We start from the raw sequence: 17,853 nt of genomic DNA, 5'->3' as shown, positions 1-17,853 counted from the left end.
TACTGAGGAAACGGACAGCATACTGATGGCGGTAAAATCCAGTCATTTACAATTCACTACCATTGAAGAATGTTCCTAGCCTGATTTAGAATCAGTGTCATGATTTAGAATCATAGTGGTCATTGTGCTTTTTACTCTATTTCTGTTCTGTATATAAACTCATTTTAGGGTCATGAGGTAATTCTATTGATTCGGTCTCTTTTTAATTTTATATATAATTTTTCTTTGGTCTAAAACTGTCATTGACCCATCTGCCTGGAGCTTTGAGAGTGTCAGTTCTATGTTTGTTCCAACTTTCTTTCTATCACGTTGCTTACCAGGAATCTGTCCCACTCTTCTACCATTGGTATGTGTTGGAAGGTTTTACATTGATACTTAACCTGTTTGACTGTGTTATGAACAGACCTTCCTTGTCGATCAAGTCCTGGAGTGGGACCTGGGCCTGGAACTTCTGGCTTCGAGGCAGGGATGTTATCCACTGCACCACAAGACCTCCCAGAGAGGAGCTTAGTGAACCAAAGATCACAGAGAAGCCCTGCTGATCTGTGTTTTTTAAGCTGGTTCTTTGAGTCATTGCGATGTGTTCAAAGTCAAAGATGTAATCAAAAAATCACAGTCAATTGGGTCACAGAGTCCAGTTCAGATCCTTGTGTGACAGGAGAATGTGGCAGATTTTGACATTTATCCAGGTTGTGCAGCTCAGCTGCAGACTCCATGCATGAATAAATGGGGGATTTGATGAGTTGAAGTCTAGTTAAGCAGGTTGTTCATGATCATCTTTTTTGGTGTCCAAGTAGTTCTGAAGCATTCTAGCACTTTTTGAAAATATAACATTTGTCCTTCCCAATTTTTGGATTGTTTGGTGTTGATTTTTTGATGTTGGTACCAAGAGCGGTTTCAACGGATGCTGGCTTTCGTTTGGAGATGTTGCTACCAAGGGCGGGTTCAATGGATGCTGGCTTTCGCCTGAACACATTTCAACAGGAATCCATTGGGAAGAGTTCAGGAAGGGAAGAGTTTTCCTGTTGCTCTGACTAATGTGGGAGAGCAATGTGACAATCAGATGATCATTCAATTCATTGTTAGTAATGGTATCTTGCTGCTGCTTAACTCATTGCACTCTGGTTTAATGCACCTTATTTGAGATATTTCCCTCTGATAGTAATGAGATGCTGTACAAATGCAAATCATTCTGTTTTTTTTTTTTTGACTGGGACAGAAAGGCAAGGAAATACTGCTGAAGCTCTCCATTTCCAAATTGATGGAACCTGGATGTGGTATGTGGTGTGTGTCAGTGCTACAAGACACAAGAACAAGAGTACACCAAATGGCCCATCGAGCCTGCTCCGCCACTCCGTATGGTCACGGCTGATCATGGGCTACAACTCCACTTTCCCGCCTACTCCCAATACCCCTCTATTTCATGCAACCAAAACTGTCTATTTCCGCCTTAAATAGAGTCAATGATGAGCATTCACAACACTCTAGGGTAGAAAGTACCAAAAGTTCACAACAGCTCAGTCCTTGGGGTAGCGCTATGGCTTCACAGTGCCAGGGTCCCAGGTTCGATTCCTGAATTGGGTCACTGTCTACGTGGAGTCTGCACGTTCTCCCTGTGTCTGCGTGGGTTTCCTCCGGGTGCTCCGGTTTCCTCCTACAAGTCTCGACAGACGTACTTGTTAGGTGAATTGGACATTCTGAATTCTCCCTCTGTGTACCCGAACAGCTGCCGGAATGTGGCGACTAGAGAATGTACACCGTAACTTCTTTGCTGTGTTAATTTAAGCCTACTTGTGACAATAAGGATTATTATTATTAAATGATCCACTCCTCCTCAGTCTGTGTTGCCGTGTTCTAGATTCCCCAGCCAGCGGAAACGACCTCTTGTGTCAAACCTCTTCAGAATCTTGTATATTTCAATGAGACCATTCATTCTTCAAAACGTCAGAGAATATAGGGCCAATTTACTCAGCCTCTCATTATAGGACAGCCCTCCTATCCTTTGTGACCAACCTAGCGAGCCTTCGCTGTACTACCTCCAATGCAGGCATATTCTTTCTACATACGGAGACCATAACTGCACACAGTGCAGTGCTTATGTAGTTACACAGCAACTGCCAGTGCTTATGTAGTTGCATTGTATATGTTGTGTTGCCCTATTATGTATTTTCTTTTATTCCCTTTTCTTCCCATGTACGTAATGATCTGTTGAGCTGCTCGCAGAAAAATACTTTTCGCTGTACCTCGGTACACGTGACAAACAAATCCAATCCAGTATTCTGGGTGTGGGTACCGCCAGAACCCTGTACAATTGTTGCAAGACTTCTTTAAGCCTATACCTGCACGCTAAGTTTGTTCCTGGTTTGCATGTACCCAAGTCTTTCTGAGCATCAACATAAGTTTCACGCCTTTAAAAATAAATTCTGCTTTTCTATTGCTACGACAAATGTTAATAATCTCTCCATCTGCCACCTTATGGGCCACTCCGTTAACCAGCCTATATTTCTCTGCAGTCTCTGTGTCACCCCCTCCCCCAGCTTACTTTTCCACCTAGCTTTGTATCATCAGCAAACTTAGAGAGTAATGTATCTAGAACATAGAACATACAGTGCAGAAGGAGGCCATTCGGCCCATCGAGTCTGCACCGATCCACTTAAGCCCTCGCGTCCACGCTACCCCCATAACCCAATAACCCCTCCTCACCTTTTTGGACACCAAGGGCAATTTATCATGGCCACTCCACCTAACCTGCACGTCTTTGGACTGTGGGAGGAAACCGGAGCACCCGGAGGAAACCCACGGGGAGAACGTGTAGACTCCGCACAGACAGTGACCCAGCGGTCTTTTTGATACTTTGGAGTATCTGTCTTTGAATTGGGATGTGGGGGAGGGGAAAGTTAACACTTTTTAAGTGGGGAAAAAAAAAAATTTGCTCACGTCACTGAGGAAATTCAATTTTGTTACAAGTCTAGCAGAGAATCTTTCTGACTATTATGAAATTAGCAATTACATGGAGGGGCTATTAACAATTTCAGTGTAATATTCTGCATCAAGATATTGGTCAATTTTATAACACAAAGCTAGGAGCAGGAGGAGGCCAATAACCCCATTGAGTCTGCTCCGCCATTCTTTATGATCGTGGCTGATCATCAAATTCAATTGCCTGTTCCTGCCAATGCCCCCCCCTCCGTATCCTTTGATCACTTTTGCCCCAAGTGCTATATTTAACAACTTCTTGAAAACATACAACTACTTTCTGTGGTAATGAATTCTCAGGCTCATCACTCTCTGGGTGAAGACATTTCTCCTCATCTCACCTCATCCCGTATCCTCAGAATGTAACCCCTGGTTCTGCACAACCCCACCATCAGGAACATCCTGCACCTACCCTGTCTAGTCCTGTTAGAGTTTATAGGTTTCTATGAGATTCCCATCTCATTCTTCTGAACTTTGATGAATAAAACCCTAACTGACTCTATCTCTCTTTTTTATATGACAGTCCCGCCATCCCAGGAATCAGTCTGGTATACCTTGGCCGCACTGCCTCTAGAGCAAGAATATTCTTCCTCATATAAGACAACCAAAACTGCGCACACTATTCCAGGGGTGACCTCACCAAGGCACTGTATAACTACAGCAAGACACCCCTGCTCTCAAATCCTCACTATGAAGGCCAAAATACCATTTGCCGCCTTTACTGCCTGCTCTACCTGCATGCTTACCTTCAGTGACTGGTGTACAAGGACACCCAGGTCTCGTTGCGCATTCTCCCCCCCCCCCCCCCCCCCCCCCCCCCTCTCAATTTCTAGCCATATGGATAATCTGCCTTCCTGTTTTTACTACCAAAGAAGGCAGCTTTAACCAATTATAGTGCTCATTGATCCTTGTGTAATCCAATATTTTGGGGAGTTGAAATAAAACCAGAAAATGCTGGAGGTGCTCAACAGATCTCGCAGAAAGGTCATAGACTTTGAAACTCTGTTTTTCTCTCCTATGAAACTGCCGGATCTTCTGAATATTTTCATATTTTCTATTTCAAATTTTCAACATCTGCAGTATTTTGCTTTGAGTTGATCTGCTCGAGTATAGTTTCTGAAGCAAAATCTGAGCTCTGACTCTATTAGAGTAGCTGTTAATTTTGGAATGGGTTTCATTGTGGAGAAAATTAGATATTAAAGTTTGTTTGCCTGCTGTTGCCATTAATAAGGGAATGCCTTGTATAGTGCTAAGTATATTTGAAGAACTTAATGGTTTAATGTAACTAAAATTAAGTTACATGGTGAAACATAATCTGGTAGTGGCATGTGTTGCTTTGTACAAAGAAAACCATTCATCTTTCTTGTCACAAGGCAAAGTAAATGAAAAGAGCAGTAGGGGCACAAGTTCATTCTGACTCACTCATTTATTTTTTTATTTCAGAATCATTCACCATGAAAAGCAAGTGGAAGTAGTCGGCAGCTGAAGTGCATTCCGTTCGATGTCTCCACGAATGAATATATTTTCCATAATGTACTCAGGATAACTTGTTTATAGAGAGCACAAGCAAGATTTTGGTCTGCATGAACGTGTACCATCTAAAATTGCAATGGATGAATATGCCACAAGGACTTATGGCACTAGCGTGCAAGACAACAGGCCCTTGTTTGGAGAGACATCAGCAAGGGTAAGGACATCTAGAAGACAATAATTCACTGTGATCTCCAATTCTAAAGATTTAAAGATGCATTTGGGTACAGGTATTATCGTTTCAAATTTGTTTTCCACTGAAGCTCCAAGCAATTTGAAATTTTTCTTGTTTATTGTTCTGCTTTAAGGTTTTGGTTTGAAATTGATGCATTATTTCGAGTAAATCAATGTGGGAGTGAACGTGGAAAAGCAACAGATACCTGGAGTAATGCTGTGCACTGCTAGCCCATCACAGATGACTATTTTAGTTTGGTTGCACTCCCTGGAGGCTGGTACATTAGTTAACCTGTAGTATGTTCACGCTAAGTTTTCAAACCTAATTTCATAACGCTTATCCACTGAACTATCGAGGGAGTACTGAGAAATTTTGAGGGTGTTGAATGGTAAACTGCATATTCAAAGCAACGTGCTTCTTAGATTGTGCCTCATGTTATAAAAGAATTGGCAAGAAAGAATGATCCTTACCATCAAATATAATTATTCACAAACATCTTTGAAAATATATTTATATTTAGAACCTTAGTTTAAGTAGGAAAACAAGCAGGAAAGTGGGATTATATTAGTTCTGACGTGGAGCTTGTAGCAGCAAAGGTAGAGTGAACCATCGTCTTGTGCTGAAAGTTTATTGGTTCCGACAGCACCACTTCTTAAATGCACGCTATTCATTTATTGTTAGTCCACTTTGTGTTTGCTTTATTAATTTTATGTTGTCTCCGCTTTTTGAAATCAATTTTTGTCACATTGCATGTTTTCCTGTGCTGTGCGTAGTAGGTGAAAAAAATACTTTTCTCTTCAAAATGGAATTCAATTCCGTGCTTGTTTTACCAAATGAAATTGTAGCAGTAGCTTACTGTTTTTAAAAAATATTTTTATTCTAGGCTTTTTACACATATATACACACAAATATCAGAGGACCAAAACATCAACCTGAACTGCAGGAGCTTATTGTTAACAGTAGCTTACTCCTGATGTTATTTGTAATGTCACACTTTCTGCTCTTGATATACAAACATGCTGAGGAAGATTTCATCTCCCTATTTGCAGCAAGATTATAAATACAAAGAACTCATTTACACTCTAGCTATAAATACCATGCAGAGGATTTCTTCCCAGTTAGTCTGAAATGGTATCCAGGTCTGCACCAAGGTTTGGTGTCCAGTCGAGAAGGTAAGTAAATGGGTGTACACCCTTTAATATGCAAAATCTTGATGGTGTTTTCATAGAATCATAGAATTTAGAGTGCAGAAGGGGGCTATTTGGCCCATCGAGTCTGCACCGGCCCTTGGAAAGAGAAGCTCACACCTACACCCTTTCCCCGTAATCCAGTAACCCCACCCAACCTTTTTTTCTTGGACACTTAAGGGCAATTTGGCACGGCCAATCCACCTAACCTGCACATCTTTGGACTGTGGGAGGAAACCGGAGCACCCGGAGGAAACCCACGCACACACGGGGAGAACGTGCAGACTCTGCACAGACAGTGAGCCAAGACCGGAATCGAACCTGGGACCCTGGAGCTGTGAAGCAACCGTGCTAACCACTGTGCTACCGTGCTGCCCACTTTATTTAACATGACTGAGTTTTTCAAACACTATAGATCAGAGCCGTTGGCAATGATCTTTTCGTCCTCACTGTCAACAGGGGTGGTGCCAGGGGATTGGAGAGTGGCGAATGTCGTGCCCCTGTTCAAAAAAGGGACTAGGGATAACCCTGGGAATTACAGGCCAGTTAGTCTTACTTCGGTGGTAGGTAAAGTAATGGAAAGGGTACTGAAGGATAGGATTTCTGAGCATCTGGAAAGACACTGCTTGATTAGGGATAGTCAGCACGGATTTGTGAGGGGTAGGTCTTGCCTTACAAGTCTTATTGAATTCTTCGAGGAGGTGACCAAGCATGTGGATGAAGGTAAAGCAGTGGATGTAGTGTACATAGATTTTAGTAAGGCATTTGGTAAGGTTCCCCATGGTAGGCTTATGCAGAAAGTAAGGAGGCATGGGATAGTGGGAAATTTGGCCAGTTGGATAACGAACTGGCTAACCGATAGAAGTCCGAGAGTGGACTTCCGGGTGCGGCTATGCAGAGCTAGGTCGCATATTTGGTAGCTCCCGCTTGGAACGGACTTTTGGTCTCTTTTACAGGGCCCCCACGGCATTTGTTTGACATTTCCCGGTGTGGCAAGAAGACTGCAGCATTCCCCTGACAGTGTCCCCCAGGAATGTTATGTCTTTTGGCTGCCAGACCCGACAGAAACAGTAAAAAATTTGGCTTTGGCTGCAGGTTTAGACAAAAGCCTCTTCCAGCATGCAGGCGGGGGAAGAGCAAGCTTAAAGCTGCAATCTGACTTGACTCTATCAAAGGTGAATTCTAGCAGCAGAGGGAACAACTGTGAAAATATCTACAAAGGCCATTGAAGAAGCAGGGACGAGGCTTCCGGTGGCGGCCATGGAGGAGTAGGTCGCGCATTCGGCAGCTCCCGTCTGGAACTGACTCTCAGACCTTTTTCAGGAGTTTCCATAGACTTTTTAAACGGACCAGAAGTGTAACAGCCAAAGGAGCGGCACTGGAGCAACGGGAGAAGCGAGGAAAAGAAAACAAAATGGCGGCGGCCAGTGACAAAGGGGAGCTGCAGGAGTTCATCAAGCGCTGCTTCGAGGAGCAGCGCGAGGAGATGCGCAAGGAGATGCTGGCGCCTATGCTTTCGGCAATTGAAGGACTCTGGATCACCCAGAAGGTCCACGAAGCTAAGATCCAGGAGGTACAGAAAAGAGTCAGTCAGAACGAGGACGAGCTCGTGGGCCTGGCAGTGAGAGTGGAGCAGAACGAGGCGCTACACAAGAGGTGGGCGGGAAGACTTGAACATCTGGGGGGGGGGGGGGAGAAAAAGGGTTGCTGCTGCACTGGCCGAAAGGGAATGGGACACAGAAGAGGTGGTCGGGATGGGGATCCCCCCTCTAGGGGACTGGAGGGTGATACGGGACTGGCCCAGGAAAGGAGATGGCTAGTCGGCGGGGCGTGGGGGGGGTGTGAGAGCCCCTCTAATCCGGCTGATAACGTGGAATGTGAGGGGCCTGAATGGGCCGGTGAAGAGGGCTCGAGTGTTCGCGCACTTAAAGGGACTGAAAGCGGACGTGGCCATGCTCCAAGAGACACACCTGAAGGTGGCGGACCAGGTCAGGCTAAGAAAGGGATGGGTAGGACAGGTATTCCACTCTGGACTGGACGCGAAGAATCGAGGGGTGGCAATATTGGTGGGAAAGCGGGTGTCATTTGAGGCCAAGACTATTGTAGCGGACAATGGAGGGCGATATGTAATGGTGAGCGATAGGCTGCAAGGGATGTGGGTGGTGTTGGTAAACGTATACGCCCTGAACTGGGATGATGCAGGATTCATGAAGCGCATGTTGGGGCGCATTCCGGACCTGGAGATAGCGGGCCTGATAATGGGAGGGGACTTCAATACAGTAGTGGATCCAGCACTAGACCACTCCAAATCAGGACTGGAAAGAGGCCGGCGGCGGCCAAGGTACTTGGGGGGTTTATGGATCAGATGGGGGGAGTGGACCGATGGCGGTTTGCAAGGCCGCAGGCCAGGGAATTTTCTTTCTTCTCCCATGTACACAAAGCCTACTCCCGGATAGATTTCTTTGTTCTGGGTAGGGCGCTCATCCCGAGGGTGGAGGGGACGGAGTATTCGGCTATAGCCATTTCGGACCATGCCCCACACTGGGTGGAACTGGAGCTGGGAGAGGAGAGGGACCAACGCCCGTTGTGGCGGCTGGATGTGGGACTGCTGGCGGACGAGGTGGTGTGGGGGAAGGTGAGGGGGTGTATCGAAAGGCACTTGGAGGCCAACGACAACGGGGAGGTGCGGGTGGGGGTGGTATGGGAGGCATTGAAGGCGGTGATCAGGGGAGAGCTAATTTCCATTAGGGCTCATAGGGAGAAGACAGAGGGTATGGAAAGGGAGAGGTTAGTGGGGGAGATTGAGAGTGGACAGGAGATACGCAGAGGCCCCGGAGGAAAGATTACTTGGGTAAAGACGACGGCTCCAGACGGAGTTTGACCTGTTGACCACAGTGAAGGCGGAGGCACAGTGGAGGAAAGCGCAGGGGGTGACCTACGAGTATGGGGAAAAGGCTAGTCGGATGCTGGCACATCAGCTCCGTAAGAGGATGGCAGCGAGGGAAATAGGGGGAGTCAAAGATGGAAGGGGAGCCACGGTTCGGAGTGCGACGAAAATAAACAAGGTATTCAAAGCCTTTTATGAAGAGCTGTACAGATCCCAGCCCCCAGCGGGGGAAGAGGGGATGAGACGATTCCTAGATCAGCTGAGATTCCCGAGGGTGGAGGAGCAAGAGGTGGCTGGTTTGGGGGCACCAATTGGGTTGGAGGAGCTGAGCAAGGGTTTGGGGAGCATGCAGGCGGGGAAGGCCCCGGGACCAGATGGATTCCCGGTGGACTTCTACAGGAAGTACGCAGACCTGTTGGCCCCGCTACTGGTGAGGACCTTTAATGAGGCAAGAGAGGAGGGGACCCTGCCCCCGACAATGTCGGAAGCGACAATTTCTTTGATCCTAAAGCGGGACAAGGACCCACTGCAATGTGGATCGTACAGGCCAATCTCGCTCCTCAATGTGGATGCAAAGTTGCTGGCAAAAGTGCTGGCCACGAGGATCGAGGACTGTGTCCCGGGGGTAATCCACGAGGACCAGACGGGATTTGTAAAGGGCAGGCAACTAAACACCAATGTGCGGCGGCTCTTAATCGTGATAATGATGCCATCGGAGAAGGGAGAGGCGGAGATAGTGGCAGCTATGGACGTGGAGAAGGCCTTTGACCGAGTAGAGTGGCAGTACCTCTGGGAGGTGCTGCGCAGGTTTGGGTTCGGGGTAGGGTTTATCAATTGGGTTAAGCTCCTTTACAGAGTCCCGATGGCAAGTGTAGTGACGAACCGGCGGAGGTCGGAGTACTTTCGACTGTACCGAGGGACGAGGCAGGGGTGCCCCCTGTCTCCCCTGTTGTTCGCATTGGCGATCGAACCATTGGCCATGTCATTGAGGGAGTCTAATAAATGGAAGGGGGTGGTCCGAGGGGGAGAAGAGCATTGGGTGTCGCTATATGCGGATGACCTGATGCTGTACGTGGCGGATCCAATGGAGGGGATGGTGGAGGTCATGCAGACACTAAGGGAGTTTGGGGAGTTTTCGGGCTATGAGCTCAATGTAGGGAAGAGTGAGCTCTTTGTATTACAGGCGGGGGACCAAGAAAGAGGGATAGGGGACCTACCGCTGAGGATGACGGAGGGGAGCTTTCGGTATCTGGGGATCCAGATAGCCAGGAGTTGGGGGACCCTACATAAACTGAATCTGACGAGGTTGGTGGAGCAAATGGAGGAGGATTTCAAAAGATGGGACATGTTACCGCTCTCGCTGGCGGGTAGAGTGCAGTCGGTCAAAATGGTGGTCCTTCCGAGGTTTCTGTTTGTGTTTCAGTGCCTTCCCATCGTGATCACTAAGGCCTTTTTTAAGAGAGTAGGCAGGAGTATTATGGGGTTTGTGTGGGCGAATAAGACCCCGAGAGTAAGGAGAGGGTTCCTGGAACGCAGTAGGGACCGAGGAGGGTTCGCGCTGCCAAACCTGGGGAGCTACTACTGGGGCAGCAAATGTGGCGATGATCCGCAAGTGGGTTATAGAGGGAGAGGGGGCTGCATGGAAGAGGATGGAGATGGCGTCCTGTAAAGGAACGAGCCTGGGGGCGTTGGTGACTGCACCGCTGCCGCTCTCGCCGACAAAGTATACCACGAGCCCGGTGGTGGCGGCAACGCTAAGGATCTGGGGCCAGTGGAGACGGCACCGGGGTGCAATGGGAGCATCGGTGTGGTCCCCGATCAGGGGTAACCTCCGGTTTGTCCCGGGGAAGATGGACGGGGGGGGTTCCAGAGCTGGCATCGGGCGGGGATTGGAAGAATGGGGGACTTGTTCATCGACGGGACGTTTGCGAGCCTAGGGGCACTGGAGGAGAAGTTCGAGTTGCCCCCGGGAAATGCCTTTAGATATATGCAGGTGAGGGCTTTTGTGAGGCGACAGGTGAGGGAATTCCCGTTGCTCCCGGCACAAGAAGTTCAAGATAGGGTGATCTCGGGTGTATGGGTCGGGGAGGGCAAGGTGTCGGAAATACACCAGGAGTTGAAAGAAGAGGGGGAAGAGCTGGTAGAAGAGTTGAAGGGTAAATGGGAGGAGGAGCTGGGAGAGGAGATCGAGGAAGGTCTGTGGGCTGATGCCCTAGGTAGGGTTAATTCCTCCTCCTTGTGTGCCAGGCTCAGCCTGATACAATTTAAGGTGGTCCACAGAGCGCACTTGACGGGGGCGAGGTTGAGTAGGTTCTTTGGGGTAGAGGACAGATGTGGAAGGTGCTCAGGGAGCCCGGCGAACCATGTCCATATGTTTTGGTCATGCCCGGCACTGGAGGGGTTCTGGAGAGGAGTGGCGGGAGCAATATCTCAGGTGGTGAAAGTCCGGGTCAAGCCAAGCTGGGGGCTAGCAATATTCGGAGTAGTGGACGAACCGGGAGTGCAGGAGGCGAAAGAGGCCGGCATTCTGGCCTTTGTTTGTAAGGGAGAAAAGTTGTGTTAAAAAACTTTAATAAATATATATTTTTTAAAAAAGTCAGAGTGGTGGTGGATGGCAGATATTCAGCCTGGATCCCAGTTACCAGTTCTGGGTCCTCTGTTGTTTGTGATTTTCATTAATGACTTGGATGAGGGAGTTGAAGGGTGGGTCATTAAATTTGCAGACGATACAAAGATTGGTGGAGTTGTGGATAGTGAGGAGGGCTGTTGTCGGCTGCAAAGAGACATAGATAGGATGCAGAGCTGGGCTGAGAAGTGGCAGATGGAGTTTAACCCTGAAAAGTGTGAGGTTGTCCATTTTGGAAGGACAAATATGAATGCGGAATACAGGGTTAACGGTAGAGTTCTTGGCAATGTGGAGGAGCAGAGACATCTTGGGGTCTATGTTCATACATCTTTGAAAGTTGCCACTCAAGTGGATAGAGCTGTGAAGAAGGCCTATGGTGTGCTAGCGTTCATTAACAGAGGGATTGAATTTAAGAGCCGTGAGGTGATGATGCAGCTGTACAAAACTTTGGTAAGGCCACATTTGGAGTACTGTGTGCAGTTCTGGTCGCCTCATTTTAGGAAGGATGTGGAAGCTTTGGAAAAGGTGCAAAGGAGATTTACCAGTATGTTGCCTGGAATGGAGAGTAGGTCTTATGAGGAAAGGTTGAGGGTGCTATGCCTTTTCTCATTAGAACGGAGAAGGATGAGGGGCGACTTGATAGAGGTTTATATGATGATCAGGGGAATAGATAGAGTAGACAGTCAGAGACTTTTTCCCCAGGTGGAACAAACCATTACAAGGGAACATAAATTTAAGGTGAATGGTGGAAGATATAGGGGGGATGTCAGAGGTAAGTTCTTTACTCCGAGATTAGTGGGGGCATGGAATGCACTGCCTGTGGAAGTAGTTGAGTCGGAAACATTGGGGACCTTCAAGCAGCTATTGGATAGGTACATGGATTACAGTGGAATGATATAGTGTAGATTAATTTGTTCTTAAGGGCAGCACGGTAGCATTGTGGATAGCGCAATTGCTTCACAGCTCCAGGGTCCCAGGTTCGATTCCGGGTCACTGTCTGTGCGGAGTCTGCACATCCTCCCCGTGTGCGCGTGTGTGGGTTTCCTCTGGGTGCTCCGGTTTCCTCCCACAGTCAAAAGATGTGCAGGTTAGGTGGATTGGCCATGATAAATTGCCCTTAGTGTTGGGTGGAGGTGTTGACCTTGGGTAGGGTGCTCTTTCCAAGAGCCGGTGCAGACTCAATAGGCCGAATGGCCGCCTTCTGCACTGCAAATTCTATGATAATCTATGATTAATCTAGGACAAAGGTTTGGGACAACATCGTGGGCCGAAGGGCCTGTTCTGTGCTGTATTTTTCCATGTTCTATAGCCTTGGTGTAGGGACAAAATCAAAGAAGGTGCATATTCAAGTATCAGGTATTGTAAATCGCTCAAATGATGAGCTCTCTGTTTATGTGATGCAAGAAAAGTCTGAGGGATGAAAGAACAGTTAGTTCATCCTCCAGTGTTGCCAAAGCTGTATTTTGCATAACACAAATTTATTTACCTCTATTCTGCTTGGAAGATGGCTATGATTAATCAAATAAAGATTTGTTTCCCCGTTTCTGCTCCAAATTGTTTTTCACCAATTTCCGTTTGACTTATGTAGCCTTGGTGCATTTTCAAACAAAGCTGGATGATTTTATATATTCTTTTTTGGTGAGGATCTTCTATTAGCTTTCTGGACTGTTCAAGCTTTGCAAATCCTCTCTCGTTGTTTATCTTTACACTGGATCAGTTTCAATGTTCTTTCCTACAAGCTTGTCAGTAAATACATCTTGTTGTGGTTGCGACTAGAAACTGAACACTATTGACTATGGGCTGGACCAGTGCACGCTCAACTTGCAAACTGGTATTTCTCTATTACCTCTTTCAGTTTCACTTTGTTTGAACACTGAAGGTGTTCCCTTCTTGGGGCTGATTTAGCAAGGGGCTGATTTAGCACAGGGCTAAAGAGCTGGCTTTTAAAGCAGACCAAGGCAGGCTAGCAGCACGGTTCAATTCCCGTACCAGCCTCCCCGAACAGGCGCCGGAATGTGGCAACTAGGGGCTTTTCACAGTAAGTTCATTTGAAGCCTACTTGTGACAATAAGTGATTTTCATTAAATCTTCCTGCACTAATGAATTGTGTTAATTGTGTGCATATATTGCCCTATTTTCTTAATGTCTAAATATAGAATCTCAAAGGAAGCATTGCCATCTATTTAATCTTGAAAATCCTCAGGGTTTTGTCAGACAGGATCTTCTGTTTTGAAGTACGTTGTGGTTATTTTAAGTTTTGGACAGGCACTTGGCTTTGATTCCATTATTTTACCTGTTACTGATGTTGGACTAATGTTCATTTTTTTAAAAGTTCCAATTAAGGGGCAATTAATTTAGCGTGGCCAGTCCACCTACCCTGCACATCTTTGGGTTGTGGGGGCGAAACCCACGCAAACACGGGAAGAATGTGCAAACTCCACACGGACAGTGACCCAGTGCCTGAATCGAACCTGGGTCCCCGTCAACGTGAGGAAGCAGTGCTAACCACTGTGCCGTCCATGTTCATTTTAAATACATAGTGGCTCAGTTTCCTCAAGTTACTCTTGTAAACTGGTGTGAAATGAGCAGAAATCTGGACAGAGTGGTGTTTCCCCAGCTGTCTTGATACCATGTTTAGGTCGGATATAACACTTGATGTATAATATGTCTGTCAAATATGAATGGGTATAATATAATTGAATGGAAGCTATTAGAATATATCGCACAATGCATTACCTGCCATTTGTGCCATTGCACCTGTGTTAATGTTGCAATCTTGTCACAAAGTGTGTGCTCAGTTGTAAATGAGGGCAGCTGGGCAAGATTAGGGCATTGTACTTCAATATGTAGAAGAACTGGTTTCCATCTGTGCTTGGCGGGTGGGGCGGAAAAGGGAGCGTGTGTCTGTGTTCTCAACCTGTATTGAGGAAAGACTGGTCCAGCTTCCTCCTCATAGTGAGCAGTAATTAATAACGTTGTGCCCTGGAAATTCATCCTGCAGTTGTCATTTCCTTTTCTATCATGGTTTTGTGTAATTTGTTAGTCTAGTGGATATACCTTTTATCTATTTGGAGACTATTTATTCAGCACACTTCATAGAATTGTAGACATTTACAGCACACAAGGAGGCCATTCAGCCAGTGCCGGGCATTGAAAGAGCAGTTGTGTTCAGTCCCAGATCACACTCTATCTTTGGCCATAACCCTAAGTTTTTCATCTGTCCAAGTCCCTTTTTAAAATTAATGATGGAATCTGCTTCCACCATCTTTTCACCCTTGTTGTTGGGATGTGAACGCATTCTTGAGTGCAAACCTTTCTCCCCCTCTCGAGGTCTCAGCACTGATTTATAATCTGTGCCCTCTGGTTACTGACTCGCTCGCCAGAGGGAATGGTTTGTCCCAATCGACTATCAGAAGCTCTCGTCTCTCAGACCTCTATTAGTTCACCTCGTAACCATCTCTGTTCTGAGGAGAAGAGGTCTAGTTCAACCTCTCCACGTAACCTAGACCCTGGTAATCTTTCCTGAAGTTTTCTTTGCAGGATTGCCCGCAAAGCTCCAGCTGAGGACTAATTGGTAATTCCTAAACTTAATTTTTGATGGGGATATTTGCTGACTTTTGTATTGTTTCTGAAGCATTCCAATTATTCTGAACCTGGATGTCCTTTAGCAATAATTTCTAGTTAAATCCTTTCATCTCTTGTCTCTTTCTGTTATTTGAAATTTGTCATTTTAAAATTCATACGGGTTCTTAATATTTTAACCACTAATCCCTAATTATTTAACATATCTCTATTGTGGATGTTGATCTAAACACCTGCCTAAACCATATGAACTAGATGTTTGTCCCATTGTGAACTTTAAAACACTCCATGCTGCTCCTGATGGTTTTTTGTTCTGTTGTATTACCTCCAATAAGGAATTCCTAGTTTATGAATGCCATTTCACTGTCGGAATACATAAAGACCATTGCATGACTGTGGTTGGAGTTTTTTGCGGGGCTAAATGGGGATGTAGTCTGGTATATGGTGAATGGGGACAGCAGGATCCAGCGCTAAAGATGGTAGGCTATTTGCCCTCTCGAGCCTGCTCTGCCTTCAATAAGATCCACTTCAATTCACTCCACTTTTCTGTGTGCACCTGTAATCCTTGAGACTCCTATTGATCAAAAGTCTGTCTTGAATAGATTCAATGCTGCAGCCTCCACTGCTCGCTTGGGAAGAGAATTCAAACACCGATGATCCTAAATTGGGTCATAGTATCTTAATATCCTGATTATGTGCATCTTGAAATCTTTCTTGCACTTTTTTTTTCAGGATCGCATTATCAACATTGTTGTTGGTGTCCTCACTTCTTTATTGCTAATAGTAAGTACAGAGTTTTTGAATCTTAATTTATTTACAGTTAATTACTTTAGTGGTATCCATAGATGATCTGTATTTTGCAAGACTGCAACCATAAAATAGACAAACCTAGGGCAAATGCTTCTATGAAATAGATTGCCAGGAAGAATGTTTGAGACCAGAATATTGGATTCCAATGAAACTAGTAACTGTAATGGGAAAATGTTAGTATCAAGTGTTCTAGAAACAAACAACCAAATAAGTTGAGGGTGCATCTTTATCTGAACGTATCTAATGGTCAGACAATACAGTGGAGATCGGAGCGGGCAAAGCAAATTTGTTTCATTTGCCAATATTGAAGGTGCTTAATTCTTTACAAAATGGTATACTTGCAACCCCTTTCATATTGGAGTTATCTTTGTGTATTTTGTATTAATACTTGCAAATGCAAAGTGCAACTTAAAATGCTTCTCACAAAGATTTGTTGAAGTGCTGTGACTGTTTGCTCTATGTTAGTAATTCTCCCAAATAGCAGTAAAGCAGACAATCTATTTTTGTGTGCGTGGGGTACGGGAATAAGTTGGTTGCGACACCAGGAGGATGCTTGCTCTTAATGCCATGGAGTTCCTCTGAACCATCAAGACAGGAAGTTGGGCCCCCAGTCTGATTTGAAGAGATGATGCCTCCAGGAATGGAGTCTTCTCTCAGTTGCTCATTTTCATTGTGACTTGTGATGTGTAGAAAATCTTTGTGTAGGTTACTCTGAGGCTATTGAAGGACAGATTTAAATTCTTAATATTGTAAAGAGAACACAATTATTGGTGAAGAATATTCTCATTCTGAAAATAAGTCAAAGTTTTACAGGACAGGAACATACAGTGCAGAAGGAGGCCATTCGGCCCATCGAGTCTGCACCGACCCACTTAAGCCCTCACTTCCACCCTATCCCCGTAACCCAATAACGCCTCCTAACTAAGGGCAATTTATCATGGCCAATCCACCTAACCTGAACGTCTTTTGACTGTGGGAGGAAACCGGAGCACCCGGAGGAAACCCATGCGCACACGGGGTGAATGTGCAGACTCCGCACAGCCAGTGACCCAGCGGGGATCGAACCTGTGACCCTGGCACTGTGAAGCCACAGTGCTGACCACGGGCTACTGTGTTGCCCTAGACAATGAGATAAATGACCAGCTGTTTTAACTTGTGTTGGTGAAGTGGTGTGTATATATATATATATATATGCCAGGGTATGCCTTGCTCTTTATCAAAAAGTGCTGAGTTTAAGTTCCAACTGAAAAGGCAGACCTGGCTGCTGCTTAACCAAAAGACGGTACCTCCGAAGTGTTAGTCTGCAATACATTCAAGTCTTTGGATTGGGGGGTTTGAACCCGTGATTCAGAAGTATATGCCGAGTATAAGGCAGCCAAATAAAAGGGGAAAGAACGGAGCACCCTGAGGAAACCCACGCAGACACGGGGAGAACATGCAGACTCTGCACAGACAGTGACCCAGCGGTGACCTGGTGCTGTGAAGCCACAGTGCTATCCACTTGTGCTACCGTGCTGCCTATCCTTTCCCGGCCATCAAACACCTTTTTATTCTATTCTATTCATATTTCCACTTTCCAGCATTTTCTCATTTAGACCATAAGACATAGGAGCAGAATTAGGCCACTCGGCCCATCGAGTCTGCTCCGCCATTCAATCATGGCTGATATTTTTCTCATCCCCATTCTCCTGCCTTCTCCCTATAACCCCTGATTAATCAAGAACCTATCTATCTCTGTCTTAAAGACACTCCGTGATTTGGCCTCCACAGCCTCCTGCGGCAAAGTGTTCCACAGATTCACCGTGCTCTGATTGAAGAAATTCCACCTTATCTCTGTTTTAAAGGATCTTCCCTTTAGTCTGAGATTGTGTCCTCTGGTTCTAGTTTTTCATGTGAAAACATCCTCTCCACGTCCACTCTATCCAGGCATCCTGTAGGTTTCAGTAAGATCCCCCCCCCACCCCCCTCATCCTTCTAAACTCCAACGAGTACAGACCCAGAGTCCTCAACCGTTCCTCATACAACAAGCTCCTCATTCCAGGGATCATTCTTGTGAACCACCTCTGGACCCTTTCCAAGG

The 17,853-nt window shown here is 46.0% G+C and overlaps 1 protein-coding gene across 2 annotated transcripts in view; it reads left to right on the top strand.

Moving 5' to 3' along the window:
• The window catches only part of tmem243b (transmembrane protein 243, mitochondrial b), a 37,781-nt gene that overhangs the window by 9,541 nt on the left and 10,387 nt on the right, over nt 1–17,853 (top strand). For both annotated transcript variants that reach the window (XM_072470949.1, XM_072470950.1), the window contains exons 2-3: nt 4,420–4,663; nt 15,696–15,746. In XM_072470949.1, coding sequence (XP_072327050.1) covers nt 4,586–4,663; nt 15,696–15,746 — 129 coding nt within the window. In that variant the 5' untranslated portion in view covers nt 4,420–4,585. The remainder of the gene's footprint in view (nt 1–4,419; nt 4,664–15,695; nt 15,747–17,853) is intronic.

The sequence above is a fragment of the Scyliorhinus torazame genome, chromosome 13 (assembly GCF_047496885.1).
Source record: "Scyliorhinus torazame isolate Kashiwa2021f chromosome 13, sScyTor2.1, whole genome shotgun sequence".
In the NCBI taxonomy this organism is placed as follows: Eukaryota; Metazoa; Chordata; class Chondrichthyes; order Carcharhiniformes; family Scyliorhinidae; genus Scyliorhinus; species Scyliorhinus torazame.
The sequence above is the reverse complement of the archived record's forward strand: the minus strand, read 5'-3'. Positions and strand labels throughout refer to the sequence as shown.